Source organism: Leuciscus leuciscus (genome assembly GCF_965113295.1).
Source record: "Leuciscus leuciscus genome assembly, chromosome: 3".
In the NCBI taxonomy this organism is placed as follows: domain Eukaryota; kingdom Metazoa; phylum Chordata; class Actinopteri; order Cypriniformes; family Leuciscidae; genus Leuciscus; species Leuciscus leuciscus.
The window spans coordinates 46,155,958-46,182,384 of record NC_138727.1 but is presented as its reverse complement, the minus strand read 5'-3'; the positions used below and the strand labels follow the sequence as shown (position 1 = coordinate 46,182,384).

At 38.9% G+C, this 26,427-nt stretch overlaps 2 protein-coding genes across 2 annotated transcripts in view; both read left to right on the top strand.

Annotated features, from left to right (window-relative positions):
• Window positions 1-2,166: 2,166 nt before the first annotated feature.
• LOC309494301 (ovochymase) lies at window positions 2,167-22,582 on the top strand. Its single transcript, XM_082163572.1, has 20 exons — window positions 2,167-2,359; window positions 3,360-3,496; window positions 4,158-4,251; window positions 4,714-4,854; window positions 5,175-5,272; window positions 7,838-7,964; window positions 8,071-8,295; window positions 9,143-9,364; window positions 12,218-12,358; window positions 14,300-14,536; window positions 14,738-14,923; window positions 16,080-16,189; window positions 16,548-16,648; window positions 16,843-17,120; window positions 18,202-18,365; window positions 20,288-20,471; window positions 20,571-20,789; window positions 20,910-21,050; window positions 21,319-21,543; window positions 21,648-22,582. Exons 1-20 carry the CDS (start codon window positions 2,233-2,235, stop codon window positions 21,782-21,784), a joined length of 3,294 nt encoding a protein of 1,097 aa, XP_082019698.1. The 5' UTR covers window positions 2,167-2,232; the 3' UTR covers window positions 21,785-22,582.
• Window positions 22,583-24,697: 2,115 nt separating this feature from the next.
• The window catches only part of fam13a (family with sequence similarity 13 member A), a 52,705-nt gene continuing 50,975 nt past the window's right edge, over window positions 24,698-26,427 (top strand). Inside the window, exon 1 of the mRNA XM_082164202.1 lies at window positions 24,698-24,931. Within this exon, the coding sequence (XP_082020328.1) occupies window positions 24,905-24,931 (27 nt within the window). The 5' untranslated portion in view covers window positions 24,698-24,904. The remainder of the gene's footprint in view (window positions 24,932-26,427) is intronic.

The window sequence follows — 26,427 nt, the reverse complement described above, 5'->3', positions numbered from 1 at the left end:
CTCTTCAGAATACCAGGAAGAACCTCAATGACACTCTTTTAAAGAGCAAGCCAGAAAGTGACACTGCCTTCCAAAGGCTCCTTCAGAACAAACCTCTGGTGGAGCGACTGAGCATATATGGGCCACTTCAATGAAAGCAGCTCTTTAAAAAGATCCTCTTTCATTCTCCCAGTTCAATGCCGGAGCAAACAGGCCTTGACAGTATGTGTGGCACACAAGCCGGTCTTTCTCTTCACTGTTGATTTTTTCTCACCAAATACAAAGTATTCAGTCAATTGCCGGCCCTTAGGGTGTTTATTTTTAGGGCACAATAGATCCAGGTATTTGTATGAACTAAGAAGTATTGTGTCCAGGCATGCAGGAAAGTCTTAAAGGGATAGTTTTAGCCAAAAATAAAAATGTGTTTTCTTGCAATGACAGACAACGGCATCCAAAACAACAGTGAACCGCAATGACTTTCCCATTAAATGACTAAAAAGCACAGAGAGTATATGTTTATGAAATAAAGGTTAAAGGGGCTATATGTAAGAATTTTCATGAATTAATCACTTTTTATTGCCAATGTGTGAACAGCTTGTTACGAAACTTTATAAAACTAGCCCTTCCAAGACTTACTAGGTTCTATGAATGCCTGTACACTGATTTTTATGTGAAGGACTCAAAATCAAATGGATGTGACGTTTATGCTCCCGAAAGCCTCTCTTCCTTTCTATGACACATGAAATTAATGCTTAAAATGTTCAGGATAACGCTAAAAGAGCCATTCTGTACTCTAATGTCAATGTGTCATGCAAATTATAAGAATGAATTCAAACTAGTGTCACATAGTCAGACATAATCTAGTCTCAAATATAGGCTACTTTATAATCAAACTATCATAACAGTGTAATTTTAATTACCTCATCTGTCGACACAATGCCGGTGAATTGCAGAGCTGGTGAAAACATATCCACATCGCTATGATCAGATGATTTCTCAACTGTTTTTCAATGCTGCCATTGTATGTTTATTTTGGTATTGAGGGGAAAGTGCACAGCACATATTTAGGCCTACATTTAAACGTCGCTCTCAGCCAGTATGTTCATTAACAGTATATCACTGCAAAAGTAGTTCCAACTTCTTTTTACTTCTAAGCAAAGAACGAAAAAAGAACTTTGCCGTGAGTATATCGGGGCCTTGAATCACGTTCAGTCTCTTGTACGATACGTGAGCACGAGAGTGAACATGTTGCTGGCTGCAGTTCACTTAATGGCCACTGGTGTCGCTAATAACAAGTGTTCTGAATAGCCCCTCATATTATATAAAGGGATATTTCACAGCTGGAAAGATGAATATTGGGTCATTTATGTAGTAGAAATGTGAAATTATTTTAGAAGTTGGTACCTTCTAGACTGAGAAAAGCCAGAAAATGTATTTATGTAGATGAAAGACAACAACTCCCAGAATGCACTTGCTTCGCTGCCCTACGAGGCCACTGCCAAGCCACGCCTACCGGTTACAGAGGGCAGTATCGGAAGAAATGATACAACTAGGCTACTAGTTGACTCGAAAATGAAAAGACAACGTTTTATCGTGAGATCCCCCTATCCCCCTATGGGCGGGTTGAACACATGCGGAACTAGCTCCTCCTACTGGCTGTAGTCTCTCGCCTCTGGACAAAAAAGCCTCTGATGACGCAAAATGGCGATTTTTGCGTCAACTGAGGTTTTTTTCCAGACACACAATACAGAAATCTCTCGTCTCAGGGGGACGTGAGGGAGGGAAGCACGGTCATTCGAAAATAATACTGGGTTTCTACTGATACAAAGCTTAATGCTAATCGGTGAAGTATCCCTTAACTAATTAATTTAAACTTCACAATCACTGCAGTATTAATAAACAAGAAGTCTATAGTGGTCTACAACTAAGATACTTCTTATTTAGTTAATAATTTGAGAATGTAACCATTGCTTTCACTTACCCGATAAGCCTTCTTAGATAAAACCAGTACAATTTCCTAAATTTACAACCTGACCTGTCACACACGCCACGCAGTAAATTGATATACTCGCAGAAATAGCTTTTTGTGGTATCGCACAGCCAACCCATCCGAGAGTAAAGTACAGCTCAACAAAGGTCAACACAACAGTATAAATATTAGACCATCTGTGAGGAGAACGTAAGCAAGTCAGCTTCGGCTGAAGACCATCACACTGTTTCTAGATTGGATAACGCTGAGGAACATCGGCACAAATGAAGTCCAAGAAAGGTCTGACAACACTAGAGAAGAGCCTGATCTTCCTATTTGTAGCCCTGACTGCAGTCACTATTGGACTAGTTGTGGTCTTTGTTATTGAGAAGAACAACTCAAGTCCAAGAGGTGGGTTACTGTTACTTCAAAGCTGTTGATCCAAATCCAGATATATTTAATGAAGATAATACATTTTGCACACTTACTTAGTTCTGACTTCCCCTCAGATATAAATGTAGATGTAAAATTTAATCTCAGTGGTAATAAAATACAGCAATATAAATTGTATAGTTATTTATGATTATAAGGGCATATAATGTCAAATCAATAGACTTGATCAAAGCCACAAAGATGTTTACTTGATATACAACTAGTCCTGTAACGAATCTCTGCTACTTAAAATTCATGAAAACAGCTTATTTATGTTAACACTTTTAATGAAATTCTAACCCAAATGATTTCCTTGCACTCTTCTGATAAACTCTAACTATACAATTACTTTTGAATGATTAAAGTTATCGATAAAAAACTTTAAATTACTTCTCAGCGCAACTACTATACGTTTGGTTGAATCAGACTCACTGGAACAACACTATTGTAAAATCTGTGACATACAATTGCAGCACCTCCTATTTGGAAAACATCTAAAAGCGGCATCTAAATGTAAATTATGAAGTGAAACTATTATACTCTCAAAAATAGCTCTCAGAAGCTTCCTGTAATCACTTTCTACAGAAGGACGTCTGGTGCACATTAATGTAAAAGTTTCATGCGATTTAAATTACACCTAAAGTAGCCTATATCTAGCCTAAGTTTAATTTGTTGCAACAGTTTCACTTAAAACTTACAATGCTTAGCCTATGTTTCACATAACCATTACCCATAAGATTATTTTTGCATCACAGATGATGAATGCAGAGCAATATATAGGCCTATAGGTATTTCTTTGGTACATACACACACATTATCCTTTATTTTCAAATTCAGTTACCAGACTAAAACTGCATTATGTTCCACGAGGCTGAATCCATGAAATAGCTTCACCTGCGGGGTGCTGCTGAGGAAATGCAATCAATCTGTTTACACAGGCGATGTCAAATTCTATTCCTCGCTCTGTCTCTGTCCGCAGAGGATGAGATCGATACGGGATGTGGGAGTCTGCAGGAGCTGACGGCTTCCTCAGGGGAATTTTCCAGTGGGAATTACCCCAGCAGTTACGACAATGGCATGAGCTGCAGTTGGCACATCACGGTAGAAGCCAATAAGGTACCGGGTGACACGACTTAGCTCAGCTCATAGCCGTTAGCTGCTCATTAGGACAGGCTTACCGTAAAAGATGACCTACATGCTTTGGTTTTTCTGAAAGCACTTTGCACATTTATAGGGCTGTTTTTGTATATTTATTTTATATTCGATTTTCAAGAATTATTTGAGCATGTTTTACAAGGAAATGCTATATTCTGTTTTTCAACTTCAACATGTCACGTTTTAATTCAATGTCACTTCCTGTTTCTTTGTAGGCTAACGTAATGTTTGTAAAATGTTCAACACTCTTAAAATTAAAGTTTCTTTTTTAGGTTCCAAGAACCTTTCCATGGAATCTTTTCATTCCACAAAAGTTAATTTTTTTGTATTTTTATATAGGCCTATAGTGGAAAGGTTCTTTAGATTTTTTAAATGTTCCCCATACTAAGAAAAAAAAAAAAGGGGGTATTTTAAGAACTGATCACTGAAAGGTTCTTTGGGCAACCAAATAGGCTACAGTATTGTTATTCAATGGCATAGCTGTGAAAACACCCCTTTGGAACTTATTTTTAAGAGTAGCAATTACTGAGTTGTTTCTACACCAAATTATTTTCAGTGTAAGGGGACATAGTGTAACCTATTCATGGAAAATGAGTTCTCATGGTTTGTTTTCTTCTTCCAGGTGATCCATCTGTGGTTTGAAGACTTCTCTATAGAAGACTCCAATACATGTGAGGCCGACTTCGTCACTCTCAAGGATAGACTCGGCATCATTGGTGAGTCTTCCGCTGAGGTTGGTCAAACCATTTTTCTCTTCCCTGCAGAGAGTTTAAAAAAAAATCACTGTAAGTTAATCACTATTAGCGCAGAAGAGATCTGCCTGCATTTATTCCAGAGGGGCATGAGGCAATTAACTTCTTACAGATTGACTGAATGTTACCGGTCACCATTTTTTGACTGTTGAGTTATTGCATATGCTGAGCATGTCCTGCCAAATTTTCAGTTTGAATGAGAGGACAAACACCGACAAAAACTGGCCACTCTACCTAAAGCAAAAGCGCTGTATTTTCTGGGGTATTCTAGTTCAGCGGTTCTCAAAGATGGAATATAAATTCAGATAACTATATAATCTTGACTAGTTTTAGCAAAATTATGAGAAAATGTAAGAGAAAATCTTTTTTTATTGATGTCAAAGGCTGTGTTCAATAAAAAAACTCTACGATTTATTTTTCTTGCAGGAAAGTACTGTGGCTATTCAACGCCAAAACCAATAGTTGCCTTAGGAAACAGCATTTTTGTGTACTTTGACACCAACGACAGATACACAGAGAAGGGATTCAAAGCCCTGTACCGCGCTGTGGCCCCTGAGACGGCATCAGGTAATGACAATGAGAGATACATAATGATTTAATTACATAACAGTATTATTAACACAATGGAAGAACATTAGAGATTTAACAATGCCCGTCTGCTGCGCCTTTCATTTCATCATTTAGTGACTGTATCTTACTCTGCCAGATTCTGAGAGGCTGTTATAAGTGTCTCACTGCAGCTGACCTAGAAAGAGACGCAGCGCGTTAATGTGTGTGTGTGTGTGTGCGCGCGTAACTGGGGTGTATTGGGAGGGGAGGGGGGCTGTTAGAATACCCTTTTGGTGTCTCTCTATGCAGCTAAATCTCTCTCGTTCCCATGCTTCTAGAAATAGTTGGGGCTGGTGGTGTTCTTCAAGGTGACCGTGGGGAGCTGTTGACCCCTGGCTTTCCCGCACAAAACTATGAGAATGGCGCACTCTACCAGGTGCTTCGAATGATCGATATGACCTCTACACCTGCTCTTGATTTATCACAAACTGTCTTTTTCCTCTTTGTTCTCTGGAGTCTGTATCTTTGTCCTTTTCCACCCACTATTCTATTGCTGTTCAATATCTGCTAGTTTAAAGGAATAGTTCACCCAAAATAATTCCTCCGTTAATAATTCGTTACACAGAACTTTATTATATTAATCAAAAATGCTTCACACCTTCACAAAATCCACACACCCAACCCAAAATCCACACATTTAACACCCTAAAAGTGACATAACATTATTTATAATAAGTTTATTTGATTCACAGCTTATATAGTGTTTTGACCTCGACAACCCAACTGCATTTTACCGCAAACTTGCGACTAACGTTAGTTAACTTAGTAAAGAAGGCGCAATCGCTTGTTTGCTAAGGGTCGGGTCGGGACTCCAACATTAACACACTGACAACATTGTATTCAGAATATAACATATTTTTTTATCTCGGATGATTTCGTTTTCATGGAGACAGACGCGGTGTGCACGGAGAGGAGGGGCTGTGTGTGTGTGTGTGTGTGTGTGTGTGTGTGTGTGTGTGTGTGTGTGTGTGTGTGTGTGAGAGAGAGAGACGCGTGAGTGACAGAGAGACGGAGGGAGAGCAGGGAAACGAAATCCAGCTGAACGAATACGCTGCGTGTTTTAAATAGCATTAAAAAAATAAATTAATAACGAAACGCAATATGTGGCGGCCGGTGTTGATTCTGTGGTACACTGCCACAAATTAGTCTATGTGTGGCAAACACTGAATGAGGTTCATTCTCATGCTACGCATCATGTTTGAGCTTCTGCAAGAACCAATGAGGTTCATTCTCATGTTACGCAGTATGTTTGAGCTTCTGCAAGAACCAATGAGGTTCATTCTCATGTTACGCAGCACGTTTGAGCTTCTGCAAGAACCAATGAGGTTCATTCTCGTGTTACGCAGAACGTTTGAGCTTCTGCAAGAACCAATGAGGTTCATTCTCATGTTCCACAGCACGTTTGAGCTTCTGCAAGAACCAATGAGGTTCATTCTCATGTTCCGCAGCACGTTTGAGCTTCTGCAAGAACCAATGAGGTTAATTCTCATGTTCCGCAGCACGTTTGAGCTTCCGCAAGAACCAATGAGGTTCATTCTCGTGTTACCAGCACGTTTGAGCTTCTTCAAGAACCAATGAGGTTCATTCTTGTGTTACGCAGCACGTTTGAGCTTCCGCAAGAACCAATGAGATTTGTTCTCGCTCATCAAGCAGGTTTGGTTGAACTTCTGTTTGTGTTCGCTGATGAATGTTTAAATGTGAATAAAAGCCTAAATTAGATTAGTTCATCATTTTAAGTGATCGTGTCTCTTTCAGAAAATGTAGACTAAACTGTTCAATTTATTTGGATTAGTTTTACGATCTCTTTATGAACTTTTTGAAGCGTCTAAATGGTAGTTGCGTCAACTGTCAATGGATGGACAGAAAGCTCTTAGATCATCTAACAGATCTTCATTTGTGTTCCGGAGATGAACGAAAGTCCTACGGGTTTGGAACGATATGAGGGTGAGTAAATGATGACAGAATTTTAATTTATGGGTGAACTATTCCATTAAGGAGTGGGGACATTAGTGAAATTTCGGCGACATTTGGTGGGCAAAAAAGGTCTCTTATCTTTTGTCTATTGTCAATAGTGTAGAAATCTATGAACAGCTTAAACAGAAATCACTTTCAAACCAAGCAGCTTTCTTTTGGTCAACACAGTGAATTCAAGTGACCAAAATTAAGTAACCCGATGCAAAATTTTCGTACTCAAGCGATATTCTCGATCATGTGAATTCCTATTGAAATTAATAAATTTTCGCACGCATGAATTCGCATTCCCAGTTGATATGTAATGATTTCTCTTTGGACTACTTGAGGGAATCCCATGAATATTTTTTTTTTTTTTTAAACATAATGCATCCAGTTTTTTTTTTTTTTTACTTTGAGGTTGTTAAACGGCCAATCAATCACTGACCAATAACCTAGCAACCATTCAGAACCACTTAGCAACTCCATAGCAATGTCCCTGCATCTATCCACAACACGGCGTAGTGTTTTGCACACACATTTTTTTCATAACTTATAAAAAAATATATTACATCATGTTTTTTTGACAAAATTTTATGAATAATGAATCCAGTGACAATTAGATTACACATACAGAGGACATTTTTTGAGTTTGTGAGGAGTATTTGAAGATTGGTTTTGACATGATTGCTGGAAGCTTCCTCACAGTGCGGCTCCATCTGGCAGGATATTTACCCACATTAGCTAATCTACCGCCAGCCTTCAAGCCTTGACTTGAAACTAACTCAAGATGCATGAGAAAGCACAATTTCAATCACCAGCCCTGTCAGGATACCCAAATTGCATTGGGATCAGTCTATGTATTTTGCATTTGCTAAAGTCTGCATATGCAAAAAATAAATGCCAGAAGCAGTTTAATTGCACTGTAATCGAGTTATTCTAAGGTTAGAATTAATGTTAAATTAACTAATTTTTTCATTATGTTGCCCAGTGGATGATACGCGTGCCTGATTGGGAAAAGGTCCGGCTAACATTCACAGCTTTTGACCTTGTCCCAGAATCATGTGGTGACTTTGTGGATGTCTATGATGACGCTTCAGATGGTGCCGCTCAGCTTGGTGAGAACTGACATTTACTGAATCCAAAAAGCATCCCTTTTCTCCACGGTGAACATCTGTGCTCTCGTTTTTATCTGCCAAAAAACATAAATCTCAATTACTGTAGGTCGTTTCTGTGGAAACAAGGTCCCGGCTCCGGTGTTGTCTAGTGGCAGTAGTATGGTGGTTCGTTTCAAGTCTGATTCGAGCGGGACTGCTAAAGGCTTCAGTGCAACCTACACCATAGCAAGTGCCCCACCGATTACAACCACACCAACAACCACCACCAAAACCACAACCACTGGACCAACAACCACCACACCTGGTCACACACCCACACCTGCCCCAGAAGGTATAAGTAAAGTCACGGTATTTTCAAAGAAACTACATCAATGCATCCACTTACCTGATATTACAGGGCTGATGATCACTGCAGTCTAATGACTTTACTTTCAAATGACAGGAATAAAAATGCTTTTCCACACCTAAAGAAGCATCTTACATCACACAAAAAAAGTTAATTTAAGGAAGCACCCATAATCAGGGAACTATTTAAGAGGGGTAAATTAATATAGCTTGTTGTGACAATCAAGGCGATTAAACTAAACAAATAATACATTTATCTAATTATGGCATTAAAGGTTGACCCGGAAGACAACTGTATTGCATGTGAAGTTTATAAGTTGCTTTAAATGTGTTGTATGTACTTTTGTCTTAGATAATATTATTATAATATCATATTTGTATATGTATTAATATTTATATATAAATATAACATTTTAACATGTTTATATGCAATTGTCTAGATTTTTCTTGCTTTAATTAAAATGTAATTACATCTTTATTGAATTACTAATATTAAGTTCTTCAAAATCATTAAAATCTCTGACTTTAGATTGAAGACTTATATAGATATAAGATATATTGGCAAATCTGAGCACAGTTTGAGACATTGTTGAGGATCTTATCTAAGAAGCAAAAGCCACAGTTTGCTCTCCATTTAATTTAATTTCTCTCTAGGAAAAACAGTTTAGGCATTTAAAGACATAAAGAGATAACAAGCACATTTTGCAGTGCCATCATCAAGCATGACATGCTTTCTACCCTACATGAAGCCAGATGATATTTAAAGATTGCAGGTCCTGATGAATTTCTTTTGAGCATTATTGTTCAGACAATAACACTCGCTCTCTGTTCAGACTCTGGCTGTGGGTCCCCCGGGAAGCTGTTTGGACGTAAAGGTCAGATAAACTCCAAGAACTATCCTCAGGCTTATCCTGCAAACTTGAGCTGCTCTTGGGACATCACAGTGGACGAGGGCTTTCTTGTCAAACTGCACATCACTGATCTGGCCACCGTGGGTGAAGCGGGCCAATGCGGCAAAGATAAACTCACCGTCATCGATAGTCAGCAGTCACTGGGTAAGACACGACTCGAAAAAAAGATACAAAGGATACTATAGATTTATGTTTAATAAATGATGCTTGCAAACTCTGGAACACCTTAGCAACACCTTGGAAACCACCCACAAGACCCAAGCATCATGGCGGCAAGTTTTGCAAGGGCATTTCTTACAGAAAACATAAAAATGTGGTCTGTAATCTATCGTGCGCTCTAAACAATGTCTTCTAGTTTTGCAATTGCCCGAATCTGCATTATTTGAACTGGGGTTAAAGAGGACCTAATATGCCTTTTTTACATTTTCAACTTTCTTTAGTGTATATTTGCTGTTTGAGCATGAAAAAGGTCTGCTAAGTTACAAAACACAAAGTCACTCCATTCTCTACATCAGTGCGCACTGTTTCTGAACTCCCTGAAACGCCTTGTTTTCTTCCGGGAACAAACAGACACACACTGGTCCAGCCGACCAATCAGAGCACATTGTGCTTTTCAGAAGGAGGGCTTCATAGAGACAGGAACTAAACAGTGCATTACTGATACAGACTGAGAAGAGAGGTGCTGCAACAATGTCAAATATGTGAAAAACTGATCTGATGAAAAATATGTGTTTTTCGAACACCTTGACATCCTATTCTAATACAGCCCAAAAACAAAATCAAGACTATGTAAAAGGGCGTAATAGGTCCTCTTAAATATGTGAACAGACTTGTCCTATTCATGCGACACATCTTCCAGTAATTTAATTGGATAAAACGTGTCAAGCCAACATAGCACTGTGCCAAAACGTGGCCTATCAGGGATGACCTTCGACTCTGTTTTGGGGCCCATATCTAACACTAAATGGCACTGCTGGCGCAAGAGTAGCTGGCGTTCTCATTGCTCTCTCTTATCCCTTACACAAAGGGACTGTAAAAACTGATTATCATCAGTCTCAGCGAGGCATGAGCCAGCAGGCGAGCGCACTATAAATTACGGCTCCTTATTACTGAACATCAAACAGAGCTGTGAGCAGCTGATACGCTTATCTACAGCAGCTTTTCAAGGACTGCACGCCAGATACTGTCAATAAGTCCTGGTGCAGGTCGAGAAAGTGTGAGGGAAAAGACCAAAAGTTTGGGATGTTTGAACTACAAGAAAAGACAAAAAAAGGACAAGTATTTTTCTGCCTATTTGCAGAGCAGTGAAAGTGTAGAGGAACAGTACACCCCCTAAAATGTCACTTCATGTCTGTCCAAACCTGTCTGACTTCCTTCCTTCCGTGGGACAAAAAAAATGAATTGCTCTTGTCCTTGCAATTACATTTTTTGTCTTAAAACAAGCACAATTATCTGCCAATGGCGTAAGAAAAATTATCTTGTTTCCATTTGAATTAAGATAATTTGTATATAGTAAGCAGTCACTGGGTAAGACACGACTCTAAAAAAAGATACAAAGGATACTATAGATTTATGTTTAATAAATGATGCTTGCAAAGACTTTTTTTTTTTTGCTGTATGTGTATATATATATATATACATACATACAGAGAGAGAGAGAGAGAGAGAGAGAGAGAGAGAGAGAGAGAGAGAGAGAGCATAAAACTATATTCCAAGAGATGAACTCATAAACAGACTTGTTTTAAAACAACAGATGGAAAGTTAAATTCCAATCACTTTTTATTGTAAATGCATGGAAAAGAGTGACCAGTGCATTCTTTAAAAAAAAAAAAAAAATCCATGCAATAAAAGAAAATTATTGCTAATTGTTTTAGGTCACCTATCAAACATCTGAACACAAGCGCTTTGAAATTCATTAAATGAATAAAAACAAGTTCAGTTTTGGTCCACCAGCAGTCATAGACTGCATGGCTCATTTGTCTTGACATTGTGTCCTTACTTGGCTGTTGCAAGTGTGTATACTGTATGTGTGTGTTCTTCACATCACTTCTTTATCCTGGCTGTCAAGACGAATCGGTGTGTGAGTGTTAGTTCTGCTGACAGTCTGTATTACCCTGAAGATAGGAGTTGTACAAACAGTTTGAATGGAAATGCAAAACAAACCATGTTAACCTGAGCAACACAGTATATGAAATTCTTAATATTAATAATGAATTTGACTTGTACTGCAGGAATACTGATTAGCACACATGGCATGAGTTAATTTCTCTCACATAATTAGATGCCATTCAACAAATGAAATAATCATTAACTTCGAATGAAATAATCATTATCTTCAAAATGAAATGGAGATGATGACTTCCTAAATGCCTTTTGGTACTATTAAAGCTGAAGTGAGTATTTTTTTAAATGGATAACAACTTGTAAACACAAAAAGTTGCCATTGTTTATTACTGACAATTGACGAATAAAATCTACATTAACAACAAAGCTTGCACAGGCCAATCGTTGAGTAAAAAAAGTATAGCTAGCATTATTTTCTATCTACCAATCAGAAACTGAACACAACTTACCTTAAGTATGCATGTACAGTCACAGAAACTTGTATTTCTTGCGGTGTATTTCGTTTTAAGGTTTAAGGAAAATGTAAATATCAAACGGAAAACACGTTAAAAACAGACCGTTCTATTCATACAGTTATGGTCTGAAAAGTCAATTCAAGGCAAATGGGAATAAGGTACAGTACCCAAAAATAGCCTGTTTATTTCTAAGAGCCAGGAAGGGGTGAATCGTCTTGTGAAATGAAATGACAACTGTTGATGTCTTGTTGATACAAGAAACTTTGACTAATATTGTAAGCGGACTTAAGTGCAATTAATGCAAAATCAGTCATTTCAATGTTCTGACTTTGGGCAATAAGATGCATAGTGATGCAGAAACTTTCTCTTTTATCTCTCTCTCTCTCTCTCTCTCTCTCTCTCTCTCTCTTTCTCTCAGGCACACACTGCGGGTTTGTTCTTCCCCCAGTTCTAATCAGTGTCAGTAACAACATGTCGCTGAGTTTCCAGTCAGATACTCGGCTAGCCGACCGTGGCTTCTCTGCCACATGGGAAGCTGTGTATCCAGAGGACCTTTCTGGTAAAACCCTTTACAAACTCATAAAGACATCTATCTACTCACACCTACGCACACACACCTCGGATGAATCCTGCTGATGCAGCTGCGAGCGTTAACAGCCATCAGCAACCCTGTGTGTCTTGTGAGATTTTGTATGTGTGTGTGTGTGTCCCATGGAGATTTTGAAATCCAGGTAATGAGGGTAGAATAACAATGCAGAATAACCATGGGAAAAGAGTGTGGCAGACACAGTCGAATCATTTAATCGTCCAATTTTAGCAATAATTTAATAATATTTTAGAAATCTAATTATATGTTGGAAATCTCATTTCAGAGATCTGTTGCACATCTCCAAACTGGAATAGTGCCGAATCGCTCAAATAAATACTCTGGCTGACACATTGGCAATTGAAAGAGCTATATTTCACAGTAAATATACACATTCCTGGATTTATGAAAAACATTTCCCCCTTCACCAGATGCTACACCCCTAAAAAAGGAGAGGAAACCATCTGTAGTCATGCTGATTGACGCCTGCATTAACATGCATTGCAAGTGTTCACAGTTAAAGCTTGTCTCTATGACATATTCTACTTAGACTCACAGTCAATTCTGCTTGTAGTTTCCCTCTGCCTGTGCAGCGAACCAGAAATGTACAGAACAAAAAGATGGCCTTATATACAGTATACATTTTATACATTATTAGGCTATATATACCTATACATTTTATACTGTACATGTATTTTTGTATTTTTAATATAATTTTTTTTAAATACAAAAATGCTGTTGAAGGGGATTTTTTATGAAAGTATTGATTTTGTTTTTGGGCTCTACTAGAATAGGTTTTCATACTTAAATATTCATAAACATGTTATTTTTCACATATTTCACATTGTTGCAGCACCTCTCTTCCCAGTCTGTCAGTAACGCTTTGTTTAGTTCCTGTCTCTATGAAGCCCCTCCTTCTGAAAAGCATGCTGTGCTCTGATTGGTTGGCTGGACCAGTGTGTTGTGAATGGTCAACCACTTCGAGCATGTTTGGAAAATGTCACGCTCCTTACCATAACCACGAGTTTCAACACATTACTAACTAACTCAACCATTTTTTGCATATATGCCTTGGGCGGGAATTATTTAAATGAGGGATATTGTGACGTGTATGTTCCCGGAAGAAAACTGCCTTTGGAGTGAATTTGTGTTTAGTAACTTTGCAGACCTTTTTCATGCTCAAACAGCAACATTACACACTAAAGAAAGTTGAACATGTAAAAAAGCATAACAGGACCCCTTTAAGATCGTACAGACCATTGGCACCAATGGTCTCTACAATCTACTTAATCTGCGGTCACATTTACCATTGTTCGAATAAATTTCATGAGCGAAATCCAGTCATTTCAATAGAATCTGCATGATCGAGTATTTTGCGCAAGGGCGAAACATGTCCGCATGCAGACATCGCATCGGGTTCAAGTTTTTCATGCGAAATCACTGATTGATTAACCGAAATCTGATTGGTGTGAAAGCGACTTCTGTGCAAATGGTACTTCACGCATCACTATTGATAATATGCAATGGACCTTTTTTACTGGCAAAATTTTGCTAATGCGGCCTCGCCTTAATAAGGTTTACAAAGAGTTTAAAAAAATGCAGCCCTGTACTGAGGAAAAACAGCTAAGTTATCCCATTGTCATTGGGACAAAATATGTTTGTATAAAGTTAAATAATAATAAAATGTTCTCAATTCACCTGCCACTGGCAGGTCTGGCAAAAAGTTAATTTTGGACCATGGTGACATGGACCTGGGGCTAAATCTTGAGATTCCATGTACAAGCTGACTTCTGCTATAACAAGACACAATTTCGTGACATTTTGCTTGGTTGGAACAATTCTACCTTTACCTGTCACATTTTATAGCCGTGAGTCTGTCCGAAGGCACCAACCCGCACTTATGATGTCCTGCAGATATCCAGGGATGTGGAGGTTTCTCACAGGAGGAGACAGGCATCATCAAATCTCAGAACTGGCCCATGAACTATCCGGCTAACAGCATGTGTCTATGGACCATACGCCACCCCAAGGGGAAGACCATTAAATTGACGTTCACTGATTTTGACGTGGAAGAGGCTGGCATCCTTTTCGGCCAGTGCAATGACAACGTGGTTGTCTACGACGGAACACGACCTGGAGCAAAAAAATACGGTGAGCAAGGACAAGGAATGCTTTGCAAGGACGCCTGTTTATGAGACCCTTTAAATCAGTTAAAACTGTGACATATTTATAACCTCCATTCAGTCAAACCTGACATATGTTTATAATTTACCGTCCACTAAAAGGGTAGGACTTGCATGCTTTTAAGGGCTATAGAAGGCCATACATTCAAATAAATTGACTTTCTTACAGGCCCTTTCTGTGGCTCCAAAACGCCTGCTGACATCGAAAGCACAACAAATGAACTTGTGATACGTTTCCATGCCGACTTTTTCATTGAGGGAAAAGGTTTCCGTGCTCACTGGACTGCCGATTCTACCTTACCTACCCCTACCGAACCTCCGGTGCCACCCAACCCATGGGACGACATCACGATAGGTATGAGCAAAAGATTTATTGGCAAGTAAACATAATTTCCAGCTAATATAAATCAATACATAATATAAATCAAGAGCTGATCATTCTAACCAGATATTGCATGTCTGTATTGTCACATAGTAGTTGGACATTCTACCCGGGCTAGCAATCACCAAGAACAGCTTAGCAAACACCTACCAATGCCTTTGCAACCACCAAAACTGCATAGAAAATGCAGGTCATTGCTACAGTTTGGAAGATTTTATGTTTCCATGAAACAATACTGCATCAATTTTCATGCCACATGCATGCTGGGACTAAAAGATCCCATGTAAAAGCTGACTTCTGCTATAACAAGACATTTTGCTTGGTTAGAACAAATCCACCTTTAACGGTCACATTTTATAGCTGTTACTCTGTCCAAAGGCACCAAACCGCACTTATGATGTCCTGCAGATATCTAGGGATGTGGGTATGATTAGTACCTTAGAATAATAATTATTTATTTATTATTTATTTTCCCCCCCCCCAGAAAACCCCCCTAAAACAACAACGGATAAAAAAAACGTATTCTCTTTGACATAAAACACAATATATTGTTATAAATATATTTTTTAATGTGTAAAACCATTTATTTTATGTCCCAACTCTAGTTCACCTTGTTCCATTGGTGCTGCTTGCCCTTTAAAATCGTTAGCATATGCCCTAAATCACATGACTTGCTAGAAGTGACATCATTTCTTTGGAGGGAAATTTCTAAGGTTGTGGCCAAAATCGCCCCCTATACCCTTAAAGGAATAGTTCACTTAAAAATGAAAATTATGTCATTGTTTACTCACCCTCAAGTTGTTCCAAACCTGTTTCTTTCTTCTGCTGAACACAAAAGAAGATATTTTGAAGAATGTCAGTAACCAGACAGTTGAAGGACCCCATTAGTTTTTTGTTTTTCCTACTTTGGAAGTCAATGGGGTCCATCAACTGTCTGGTTTCCCTGGAACCATTGTCAAAATTTTACAAGCACCACTCAAATTTTCAATATATTCCTGTGCACTACCAAAATATCCTTTGAAAACTCTGGTCTATTTTTCTGGGTAACTTAGAGCGAAGGTTATTGACAGCTGAAATCATTCGGCATGATAGAAATCTCCTCAGATAAAGCCTTCATCTGAATGCACAGACTGGCCTGAGAGCTGTGGGAAGCCCGCGATCCCTCCCGCTGTCAACACTCGCATAGTCAACGGAGAACCTGCCAATCCTCACTCCTGGCCATGGCAAGTGTCCATGCAGGTACGGTTAAGCCTTCGTCTAATCTCACATCCGTCCCCGAAGAGATTTCAGATGTCTTATATGACAGGAAAGTTAATGTTTGTCGATTTATCTTATGAAATAAGATATTACCAGGGTTAGTGTGCTTGAGGTCAGTTATTAGTTCAGCTTGTTGCTGTTATCATCATGATTGTTACTGTAGTTATGTTTGCTAAAGGAAGCATCAATATTAATATTGGTCTTACTAAGGACAAGGGAATTGAACAAACCTCTAACCCTAAGTATTATACTGCATAACACATCCTGCACTGTTTGTATAAAAAAAAGTACAATCATTATAATATAATATCATTTTTATTCTCATGCATGTTTACTGAAGGTTTGGCGTGACTCAGAGCCTTCACCCAAGTTGGGTCATACATGTGGTGGAACGCTCATCCATAAGAACTGGGTCCTGACAGCTGCTCACTGCTTCATCAGGTTACAAAAAATGATTTCATTCTCTGATATTTATTAATTCATGTGATGGGAAAGCTGAATTGAGCATCATTACGCCAGTCTTCAGTGTCACATGATCCTTCAGAAATCATTCTGATATTCGATGTGTGTGTGTGTGTGTGTGTGTGTGTGTGTGTGTGTGTGTGTGTGTGTGTGTGTGTGTCGATTTTGATCAGGTATGCCGATGAGCTGCAGCGCTGGAAAATGTGTTTAGGGAAACACAACCTGACCTTCTCTGAGCCAACCGAGCAGTGCTTTAACGTGCTTGGCATCTATCGCCACGAGGGCTTCCAGTACCCAACTGTGCCAACTGTGGAGTTTGATATCGCCCTGGTGCGACTGGATGGAGAGGTGACACCCACCGACTACATTCATTTCGCTTGTCTGCCTTCAGTTGAGGAGGTCCTTCCCGGGGGCAAAAGATGCTACGCCACCGGCTGGGGAGATGAAACAGGTTAGTTTACTCAGTTTAATCCTACTTGGCAGCACTTGTTAGTCAATCAAAAAACTTGAGGGGCTTGGAGTTGTTTGGAGTATTGCGTTTTGGGGAGGACTTCCTGTTTGTGGGTAGTTCACAACACGTCAAGAGGTAAAAGGTTGTCAGTTTCAGCAGCTCAGCAGCTGGTTGATGTCTTCACTTTATTTAACATTATTTATGGGAAAAAATCTTTATCCTCTGATAGTCATTAAAAGTGAGTGTGTGTTTCAAAGTCATTATAATAAATAAATAAAATATTGTTAAAAATTATTGTATTTAAAATAAAAATGTAAATAATAATAATATTCTTGCATGCAAAAACATTGTCATTGTTAAATAAAGCTAAAACTATAGATACAAAATAAATTATTAATATTTTGAATACACTTTTATTTTATATTTTCTGTATTTATTTTAATTATTTTAATGTACTTTTTACTAGTTTTATTATTTAATTGATTTCATTTTATGTCAGTTTCATTTCAATTAAAGAATAAAAATTTTAACTGTTTTAGTTAACAAAATCAACACTGGTTGAAATAAAATAAAATATGAATATTAAATTAACTTAAAAAAATGTAAGGTGCCTTGGACAATTGGTTTCATTTTATTATATTATAGTAGATGTTTTGTCTGATGGATTTTTGGTGGGGTCTTATTTTTCTGTCTGCTACAAGAAGCTAATATTATAGAGTGATCTGTCTCCAGCTGTTTTTACGCTCAGGCGATTGGATACTTTTTCAACATCCCCGTCTGAATTTGATTTATAAACATATTTGCCTTGATGTATAAAAACAGGCACTAAAAATATACAGATCCTACATATCCAATATATATACTCACTGGCCCACATATCTGACAGTCCCGTCTCCCGATAGTCCCCAAGACTCTGGAGTGATTGCTCCCTCTGCTGTGCAGTCTTGATAATGCATCCTAGAATGCACAATCATATTAGGTTAGATTAGAGTCCTTATTTATCTTCCAGTGACCAGCTACCTCTGCAGTGTGAGACAATAGGTAAAATAACTACTAATACATAATGCCATCTTGCCCACAGGAAACTCCACTGCTCCTAAAGTCGCTGAGGCATTGAACCAGGTGGCCCTGCCGGTAGTGCCGTACGACACCTGTAAACGCATGGACTACTGGTGGTTCCAGGTCAAGACCTCTATGATCTGCTGCGGCTACACTTTACCTGATGAGCTCAAGTCTGTATGCCAGGTATGGAACGTTTCTGAGATGAAGTACAGTTAACATCTGTTGAAATTTTATTCATTGGCCATTTCCAACTCTAATTTGTGCAGATTGTCTTACATATCCAATAGCCGCGTTTCCACTGTCGGGCCAGTGCGAGCCAGGGCTTTAAACGGGCCGTGCCGGGCTAATAGCCTCGGGCTAATAGCACCCGGCTTGCGTTTCCACTGTCGGGCCAGAAGCTCCACAGCGCTTCACTAAAACATGCCCGTAACACGCCTCTCTGGAACAACGTCACACTAACCCATTCACCAACAAATGGAAGTTTTATCAGAAAACTAATCAGAAATCACTGGAAACAGCGTTGAAAACAAACATGATAAAAGCGGCCGTTTGCTGGCATTTTTGTTGTTTACTTGAATATTTAAAACCCAAGCATCGATGTTTTACCACAGGTTTACAATAAAAAGTGATACGTTGATCATAATGAATTAATTTATGTCAAAATTGCACATTAGTCACAATTTCACAAAAGAAAGAGGACACACTTACTTCTTCAGTCGCGTCTGTTAGTGTTTATCTGGTAGTTACAGGACATATTTACATCACATTTAGAAAGAATGATAATTTCTACAAATATATGCCACCAAAAATACGACCTGAGGAGCTTTAGCACTCGACTCCCATACAGATATTTTCAGTCAGAGAAACAGAGGAAGCTCCCGAAAAAAAAGTTGCTTTATTTTATGATAGTCCGGTATAAAGAGACGAGACGAGACGAGACGTAGGCTACTGACAGATAAAATGAAAACATGACTGTGATAGCCTTTATGATTGGTCTGATTTCTTCAAGCGTATGTTTTTTTACTATGCGTATCTTCAAGCGTACTATGGTAATGGTTAGTGCGCATAGTCTTTTGCATCACAAACACAAGGCATTCAAACATGAACGTGAGTTAAATTAGCCTATTTTAAAAGTCTTTAATGCTGACAGAATCATCCGGCGCTGCCGTCTCCCGACTCAGGTGAACTCCGCCTCTGTTCGTAACCACTCCCCTAGCCCGAGCTGGCCCGCTCTGGCCCAACGTATTCGACGGGCCAGAAATCCTGGTCGTTGGCCCCGAGTAAGCCCCGATCAAGCCCCGGAAGTGACAGTGGAAACGCAACTGGCCCTGGCACGCACTAGCACGGCCCGGCCCTGGCCCGACAGTGGAAACGCGGCTAATATATACTAAACACTCCAAATATACTGTTAGTTGTAATTATGCTACCAAATGAAAGAGCAGAACAAACAACAAACCAACCAAAAACATTCTACAAAAATGTTTGTTGCTTATGTAACCGGTCCTACCTGACCCACTGCGACTGGGATTGAGAGCATGAGAGGCTGGTGCGCTAACAAGGATGCTAAAGACCGCAGTCTCTAGCGTCAGTTGCTAGTGCGCCTCTTGAGGCCAGGGGAGTGAGGTTTAGACGCACAGCTCTCACAAGCTTACCTCCGTTACACTCACCTCCCTAAACCTCACTCCTATCCGGGTCACCGCACCAAATTTAACCAATCCTACCTGATTCGAACCGCTGTCTCCGGATGGGAGGCGGGCATGCTAACAAGGATGCTAAAAACCGCAGTCTCTAGCGTCAGTCGCTAGTATGCCTCTTGAGGCCATGGGGTGAGGTTTACACGCACAGCTCTTACTAGCTTTCCTCCATTACACTTACCCCCCAAAGCTCACTCCCATCTGGGTCACGGCACCAAATTTAACCAATCCTACTTGATTTGAACCGCTGTCTCCCACATGGGAGGCGAGTGCGCTAACAAGGACGTTAAAGACCGCAGTCACTAGCGTCAGTCGCTAGCGTGTCTCTTAAGGCCAGGGGAGTGAGGTTTACACACACAGTTCTTACTAGCTTGCCTCCATTACACTCATAACATTCATTTAATGTGATAGGGTGACTCGGGTGGACCTTTGGTATGCCAAGACAGCCCCTCGGCCCCTTGGGAGGTGCATGGCATCACTAGTTTTGGTCCAATCGGCTGTGTCTTTGATAAGAAGCCCAGCGTCTTCACTCGTTCCTCTGCCTACCTGCCCTGGATTGAGAACATCATTCGCAAAGACATCTATGACCTCATCGGTATGTACGTTAGCATCGCTGGTCGTGAGAACCTTGATTCTTTTGCAATCAGTTGAAGATTTTAGAGTGGATTTTAAAAAGAATATTCTTTTTCTTAAGGTTCTGGTTGTGGCGGACTGAAGGATCTGGATGGCTCGGAAGGCATGCTGGCATCAATGGATCATCCATATAGTTACAGTAACAGAGCTTCGTGCCGATGGAATATCCGTGTGCCCACAGGGAAAAACGTCTATCTTCACTTTAGCAACTTCTCCCTAGAGGATACCACACTTTGCCTCAATGACAAAGTCACTCTCAGTGATAACATCGGCACTTTAGGTAGCCATATCCCATGTGGCATATCCAAATATACTAGTGTGCTCTTAGGTGGGCCGCCGTAGTGTTTAGGGAATGTGTATGAGATATAATATACTGTGTATCCTGCCTCTTTTTTCTCAGGCACCCACTGCAGCACATCTCCTCCGAGAGATCTAGTCACGGCTGGTGACACACTGACTATCAGTTTCTCCTCCAATGACAAAATTGTGGACTCAGGGTTCAGTGCCGCATGGAAAGCAGTGGAGCCTACTGACATAGAGAGTGAGAACAAAACACTTCTTTACCCTCTGAGAGAATATTGTCATTCCATTGAATACATTTTATGTTAAAGATTTGGGTTATGGTCAGTGGTGTTTACTAAGACAAGCGTCAGTATTACCGTTGATCAAATTTCATTTGAGCAAACCACTTACACCATAGCAACTGTATAACAACCACTCAGAACACCCATGTAAAAGAATATATTCAAAATAACATCACTTCTTCTCATTTCCAAACTTTGGACCACCTTTTGTCTGTACATCTCCAGCTGCTGTTGGTTGCGGTGGGCTCTTCACCAGTCAAAAGGGGGATCTCCAATCACCCAACTGGCCCAATGAGTACCCAAGTCAAGCGGTGTGCACCTGGACTATCCACATCCCCTTGGCCACTGGAATCCATATTGTCTTCACTCAGTTTGAACTGCAGGCTGTTAGTTTGTTGGGCCAGTGTGTGGATTATGTGGAGGTCTTTGATGCTGCTGGGTCATCACAAGGTTTGATTATATACCATAGCATAGTTAATCAATATTTTGTTGATTTTATAATCAGCTGCATTTTCCCACTGTCTTATTGCATCCTGTTTTTTTTTTTCATCCAGGCAAATTTTGTGGCTCTATCCCACCATCTTTAACTGTCAATGGGGACAAGGCCACCATCCGCTTCCTCAGTAATGATGCTAACCAGAAAAAGGGTTTCCAAGGACACTGGACCACTAATCCTGCTGTTTTTTTCTAAAAAACACATCTAAAGTGGGAAAGAGCGGTTGTGCGACTGACTGTACAAAAAGATTCAACAAAAAATCTGAGCTATTTCTTTACAGACTACCGAAAGCTACAGAAAAGAGAAGCAAGAAACAACTGGAGTCCAGGCACCAAAATGTGGATTTGCAGTTGCCATGTTTGTCAGATATGTTGTAGTTTTGGGTAAAATCATACCCTAGGCTATCTTTTCTATTGACAAGTCATGAATTAAATATTTACCATATTATATTCTGTGTAACTGTTTTAGTTTGTGTCAGTGTTTATTAAAAACTTTCATTATGATGAGCCTTATTGTGTTCAAGAGGGTGGTTAGATAATGTTGGCTAGCCAATAATTTTTACTTCTGGAACCCAACTGTTGCACTCTATGAAGACCTCACCAATGACATCGCCCTGATGCGATTGGCCAAAATGGTTACCCAAGATCAGGCCCAAACCCGAGTCTGCCAGAGATGTTGGTTACGTAACAGGCATGGGGAATGAGAGAGGTCAGAGGAACAATGACCTGTTCATCTGAGTTGATTGATTTAGTTGAGCATCTGTTGTCATTTGTTCTAGTTGCTATTCAGTGATTAGTGAGCAGCAGAGAATATTAATGATGCATTTGTTGTGAAGGTGATTAAGATGCAAATGCTGGGTTATACTGTGCCCTTTCACCTTGAAGAAAACCCTTCTGAAATTTCAAGCAGTACTTGGGCTAATACCTATTAATCATGTGTATTTACCGGTATGTATTTGAATTGAATATAACATTTCCATCCATTTGTATTACACAGTTAAACATTTTTTTTTAAAAATTAAACGATGCATAATTGTCAGTCACACATAAATAAAACGTGCAAGATTTATGCACTCAAAAAAAAAAATCATGGTATAGTTTATTACCATCTATTTGCATCTATTTGGTTTTATTTAAATAATCATATTTTATCAAAATACATTTATTCAGATTTATGCCGGTTCTCAGAAATCTGAATAAATGTATTTTGATAAAATATGAACATGGATAAAATATGGTTAGGATATTTAGTTCATTAAAATGTATGAGATTTTAACTATTTGGATTTATTGATGATAATCCTGGTTATTGAGTATTTAAAACACATTCAGTTTATTAGTGCTATTACAGAAATCTTACCTGTTTGATTAATGTAGAACAATATGCATCACATATACATTTATCAGTTGGTTTATGTTAATATAATCCAAATGGATGGACATTTTGTAAGCAATTCAATTACATACATCTTAAATTTAGGTCTAAATATTTTTCGAGTGTGGTAATGTACATTATTTTCTGTCAATGGACCTCCTCGAATATACCTGCACGCTTGAGCACATGCATGAAAAGCTAATGTATGAACAAACTTTGTAATGTCCTTCAGGTGTGCTAATGCTTAACTGAAAATGTCATTTTAAATTCTTATATTGTACTTCCTTATAATGGTTCCTGCTCCTGATTTCACACAAAACAATCTCTTGTTTTACCTATGGGGCAGTCGAGGCCTAATGGTTAGAGAGTCAGACTTGTAACATGAAAGTTGCAGGTTCGAATCTCAATACCGGCAGGAAATTACTGATGTGTCAGAATTCACAGTAGCCTACTCTAAAAAGAGTAAGAAAAACGACCTGCGAGATTCTGAAATGTGCAAGCGATGGAGCATTTGGGAATGGCAGTGAAGCGACGCAACTGACGCTGGTAGGTCACATGACAACATGGCGAATGTAGTAGCTTACGTTCAGATTACATTTAAACCATTCTCTGTTTATACTACACACACTCATAATATATAACATACTTTTTTTTAGCAGTCGCGAAGTAACTTATTCAAAATAAGTACCTACTCGTGTAGGCTATGCGATTCTGGACGCAGCCATGTGTAAGGACAAAATGTAAACTCAGAGTAAACAAACTCACCTGTAGCTCATTGTGTCGAGATTTATTCTTTAAATATTTTCATTTATTGAGTGCTATGTAGCTTGCTAAATCTTATTGAATTAATTTATGAAATATATTTTATGGCTATAACGTGTATTTCAAAAATCCTCTGCAATCATGAAAACTAGGCTATATTTTAATGTTTTACATTTAGAATAGAAGGACATGTACTGATTTGCACTGTTTATTTTTTTCTCCTTCACAAAACAGCAAATAATAAACCATGCATGGATAATGGAGGGTAAATTGTTTCAAAAAAAATACTTTGATCATATACTTTGGCATAATGGCTAAATGATTGAAATCAGCATTTTGGTCAAATATACATTTTGAAATGGATGAGAATTAAACCGGTTAGCGAAGGAAAAGCAGCCAACAAGTGTTCAGCATACATATGAATAGTTTAAAAACATCCCAGGATGCACCTCATGAAGCTGGTTGAGAGAAGGTTCTAAACTGGAATTATTAGACAAAGGGTGGTGACCTTAATGTATCCAAAAAATATACATTTAACATGTTTTGGCCTCTTAATAATTCCCACACATCCATTAGTGAAGCTTTTGAAGACTAGCACTCTTTGTACTTGTTGCACACAAACTTTTTTTTTTATTCAGCCCAAAACCCAGTGCATACAAATTTGCCCATCTTGAATTTCTCACTTAAATGAATGACAAAATTCTAAAATATCAAAACATAAACATGCAAAGAAAGACAATTAAGTTTAAGTTAAATTAAGTTTAAAATGTGTACAACAGACAACAAAGACCCCTCATACCAACACAGAAAAGTTGTGAATTGGTCTTTGATGCAGCTTCCGTTCATTTGCCCCATGTGGAGAGACTTTCAAAGGTTTGGGCCAACTGGTCATGTGACTCACAACACCAGCCAATTGGAGCACAGGGCTCAGATTTCATCTGGTGTGGAGACTGGAGAGGAGTCACTAAACTCCACTGAGCTTTTAGGAAAGGGAGGCTGACTCCTCTGCTTAGCCTCTGAAGTTTTCCGATACATTTAGTCTGTCCAAAGATGGACTAAACAACACATTATGAGCTGTGGACTTTGTTATGGGATGTTAAGGAGGCCACTGTAAGAAAGCAGAAGGATTTTGGGGAATTAATACTGTTTCACCACAGGCTCTTCCTGGAAGAAGAGGGAGATGGGGGCTGGAGCAATAACCATCTGTGTAAGTACAAAAAAAACATGCTGGTCAACTCCATATAAGGCAGCCAGTTTGAAAGAGTGTGTTTGTGTTTACACATTGAGGAGTTTCTGCATAGGCTACATCAGTGTGAATGAGTGCTGGCTGTGATCCTGGACTTATTAAACTGGGTGAAAGCCGCTAGACTGAGGTCATTTCTTCCCATCTGCTCACAATGTCTCCTGGAAAATGAAAACATCTTCTGTCAACTTCAGTGAAACTTTATATATAAATCAGCATTACTTTGGTGCAGTACACTGAGAACAACATCCAAAATGTGTACATTTAGGGGTACAACAGCTTGTTACTGGGAACTGGGTACAACTTTTTACCTTGTTTACACCTAAAAGGTCCACAGTTGTGACTATAAGGGTACATATTGCTACTCTGAAGTGCTCATATGTACCTTTAGGGGTAGATAAGGCACAAAGTTGTCCTTTTAAAGGTACTGCCTGGTTGGCAAGCTGTTGAACTTCTGAAGGAACAGTTTTGCACATTTGTTCTGGCGGTGTTGTAAACTATATGCTAGCTTCTACCTTATAATAGCAGGGATGTTCTGCAGCTGTTGTTAGCGTTCATTGCTACAACCAGTCGCTCTCAGGACCACACACAGCATATGTGCACACATGCGTGTGAGATATGAATGAACATGCTGAGACTCGCTTCTCACCTAACAGAGTTTGTGATATTGAACCAGTTTAGTTTTTGAGCTAGCTTAACTATTCAGTTAGATGTAGACAAGGTTAGACATGTTATGTTGAAGTAACTCATGTGATATGAGGGGCTTACTGAGGTGTATTTATCAGACTGTGGGGGAGGGTTTGAAGATCCATTGGCCTCCCCTAAGAGTCAAAGCAGGGGGGCGTCATTAAGTAATAAGGACATTGTCTAAACCTGTAATGGAAACTTGCAGCACAGACTTCTTTTATTTCTCTCATTGACTGTGAATAGCATGACTGTATGTTAACACATGTGTGGCCCTTTCACATGCAGTATGAAGTGTTGTGAGGGTTAGGGGTGACTTCATGGACATCTGTTCTTGTTGGTCTCTCATGAGTAGCTCAGACGAGCTTATGTTCTTAATGCCAAATTCAGGGACTTTAGGAAGCATACTGAGATATAGGGCTTTCACGCTAACTAGATTAAATATGTACTGTTCAATATATATATATATATATATATATATACACACATACAAAAATATCATGTATACACACACAAGTTGTGTTTTCATGTTTTATTGCGACTTTCCATATACACAATGATTTTTATACTGTACTGTATATTTTACTATATTAGTATTTTGCTGTTATATATATATATATATATATATATATATATATATATATATATATATATATATATAGTCCCCTCTGATTCTGCTCCTGAAAGATACATGCACTTATCCTGTATAAGGTCCCATACTGTTGAAACAGAAATAATTGGTATTTGAGCTGATTATTCATTTGAGCATAAGATAA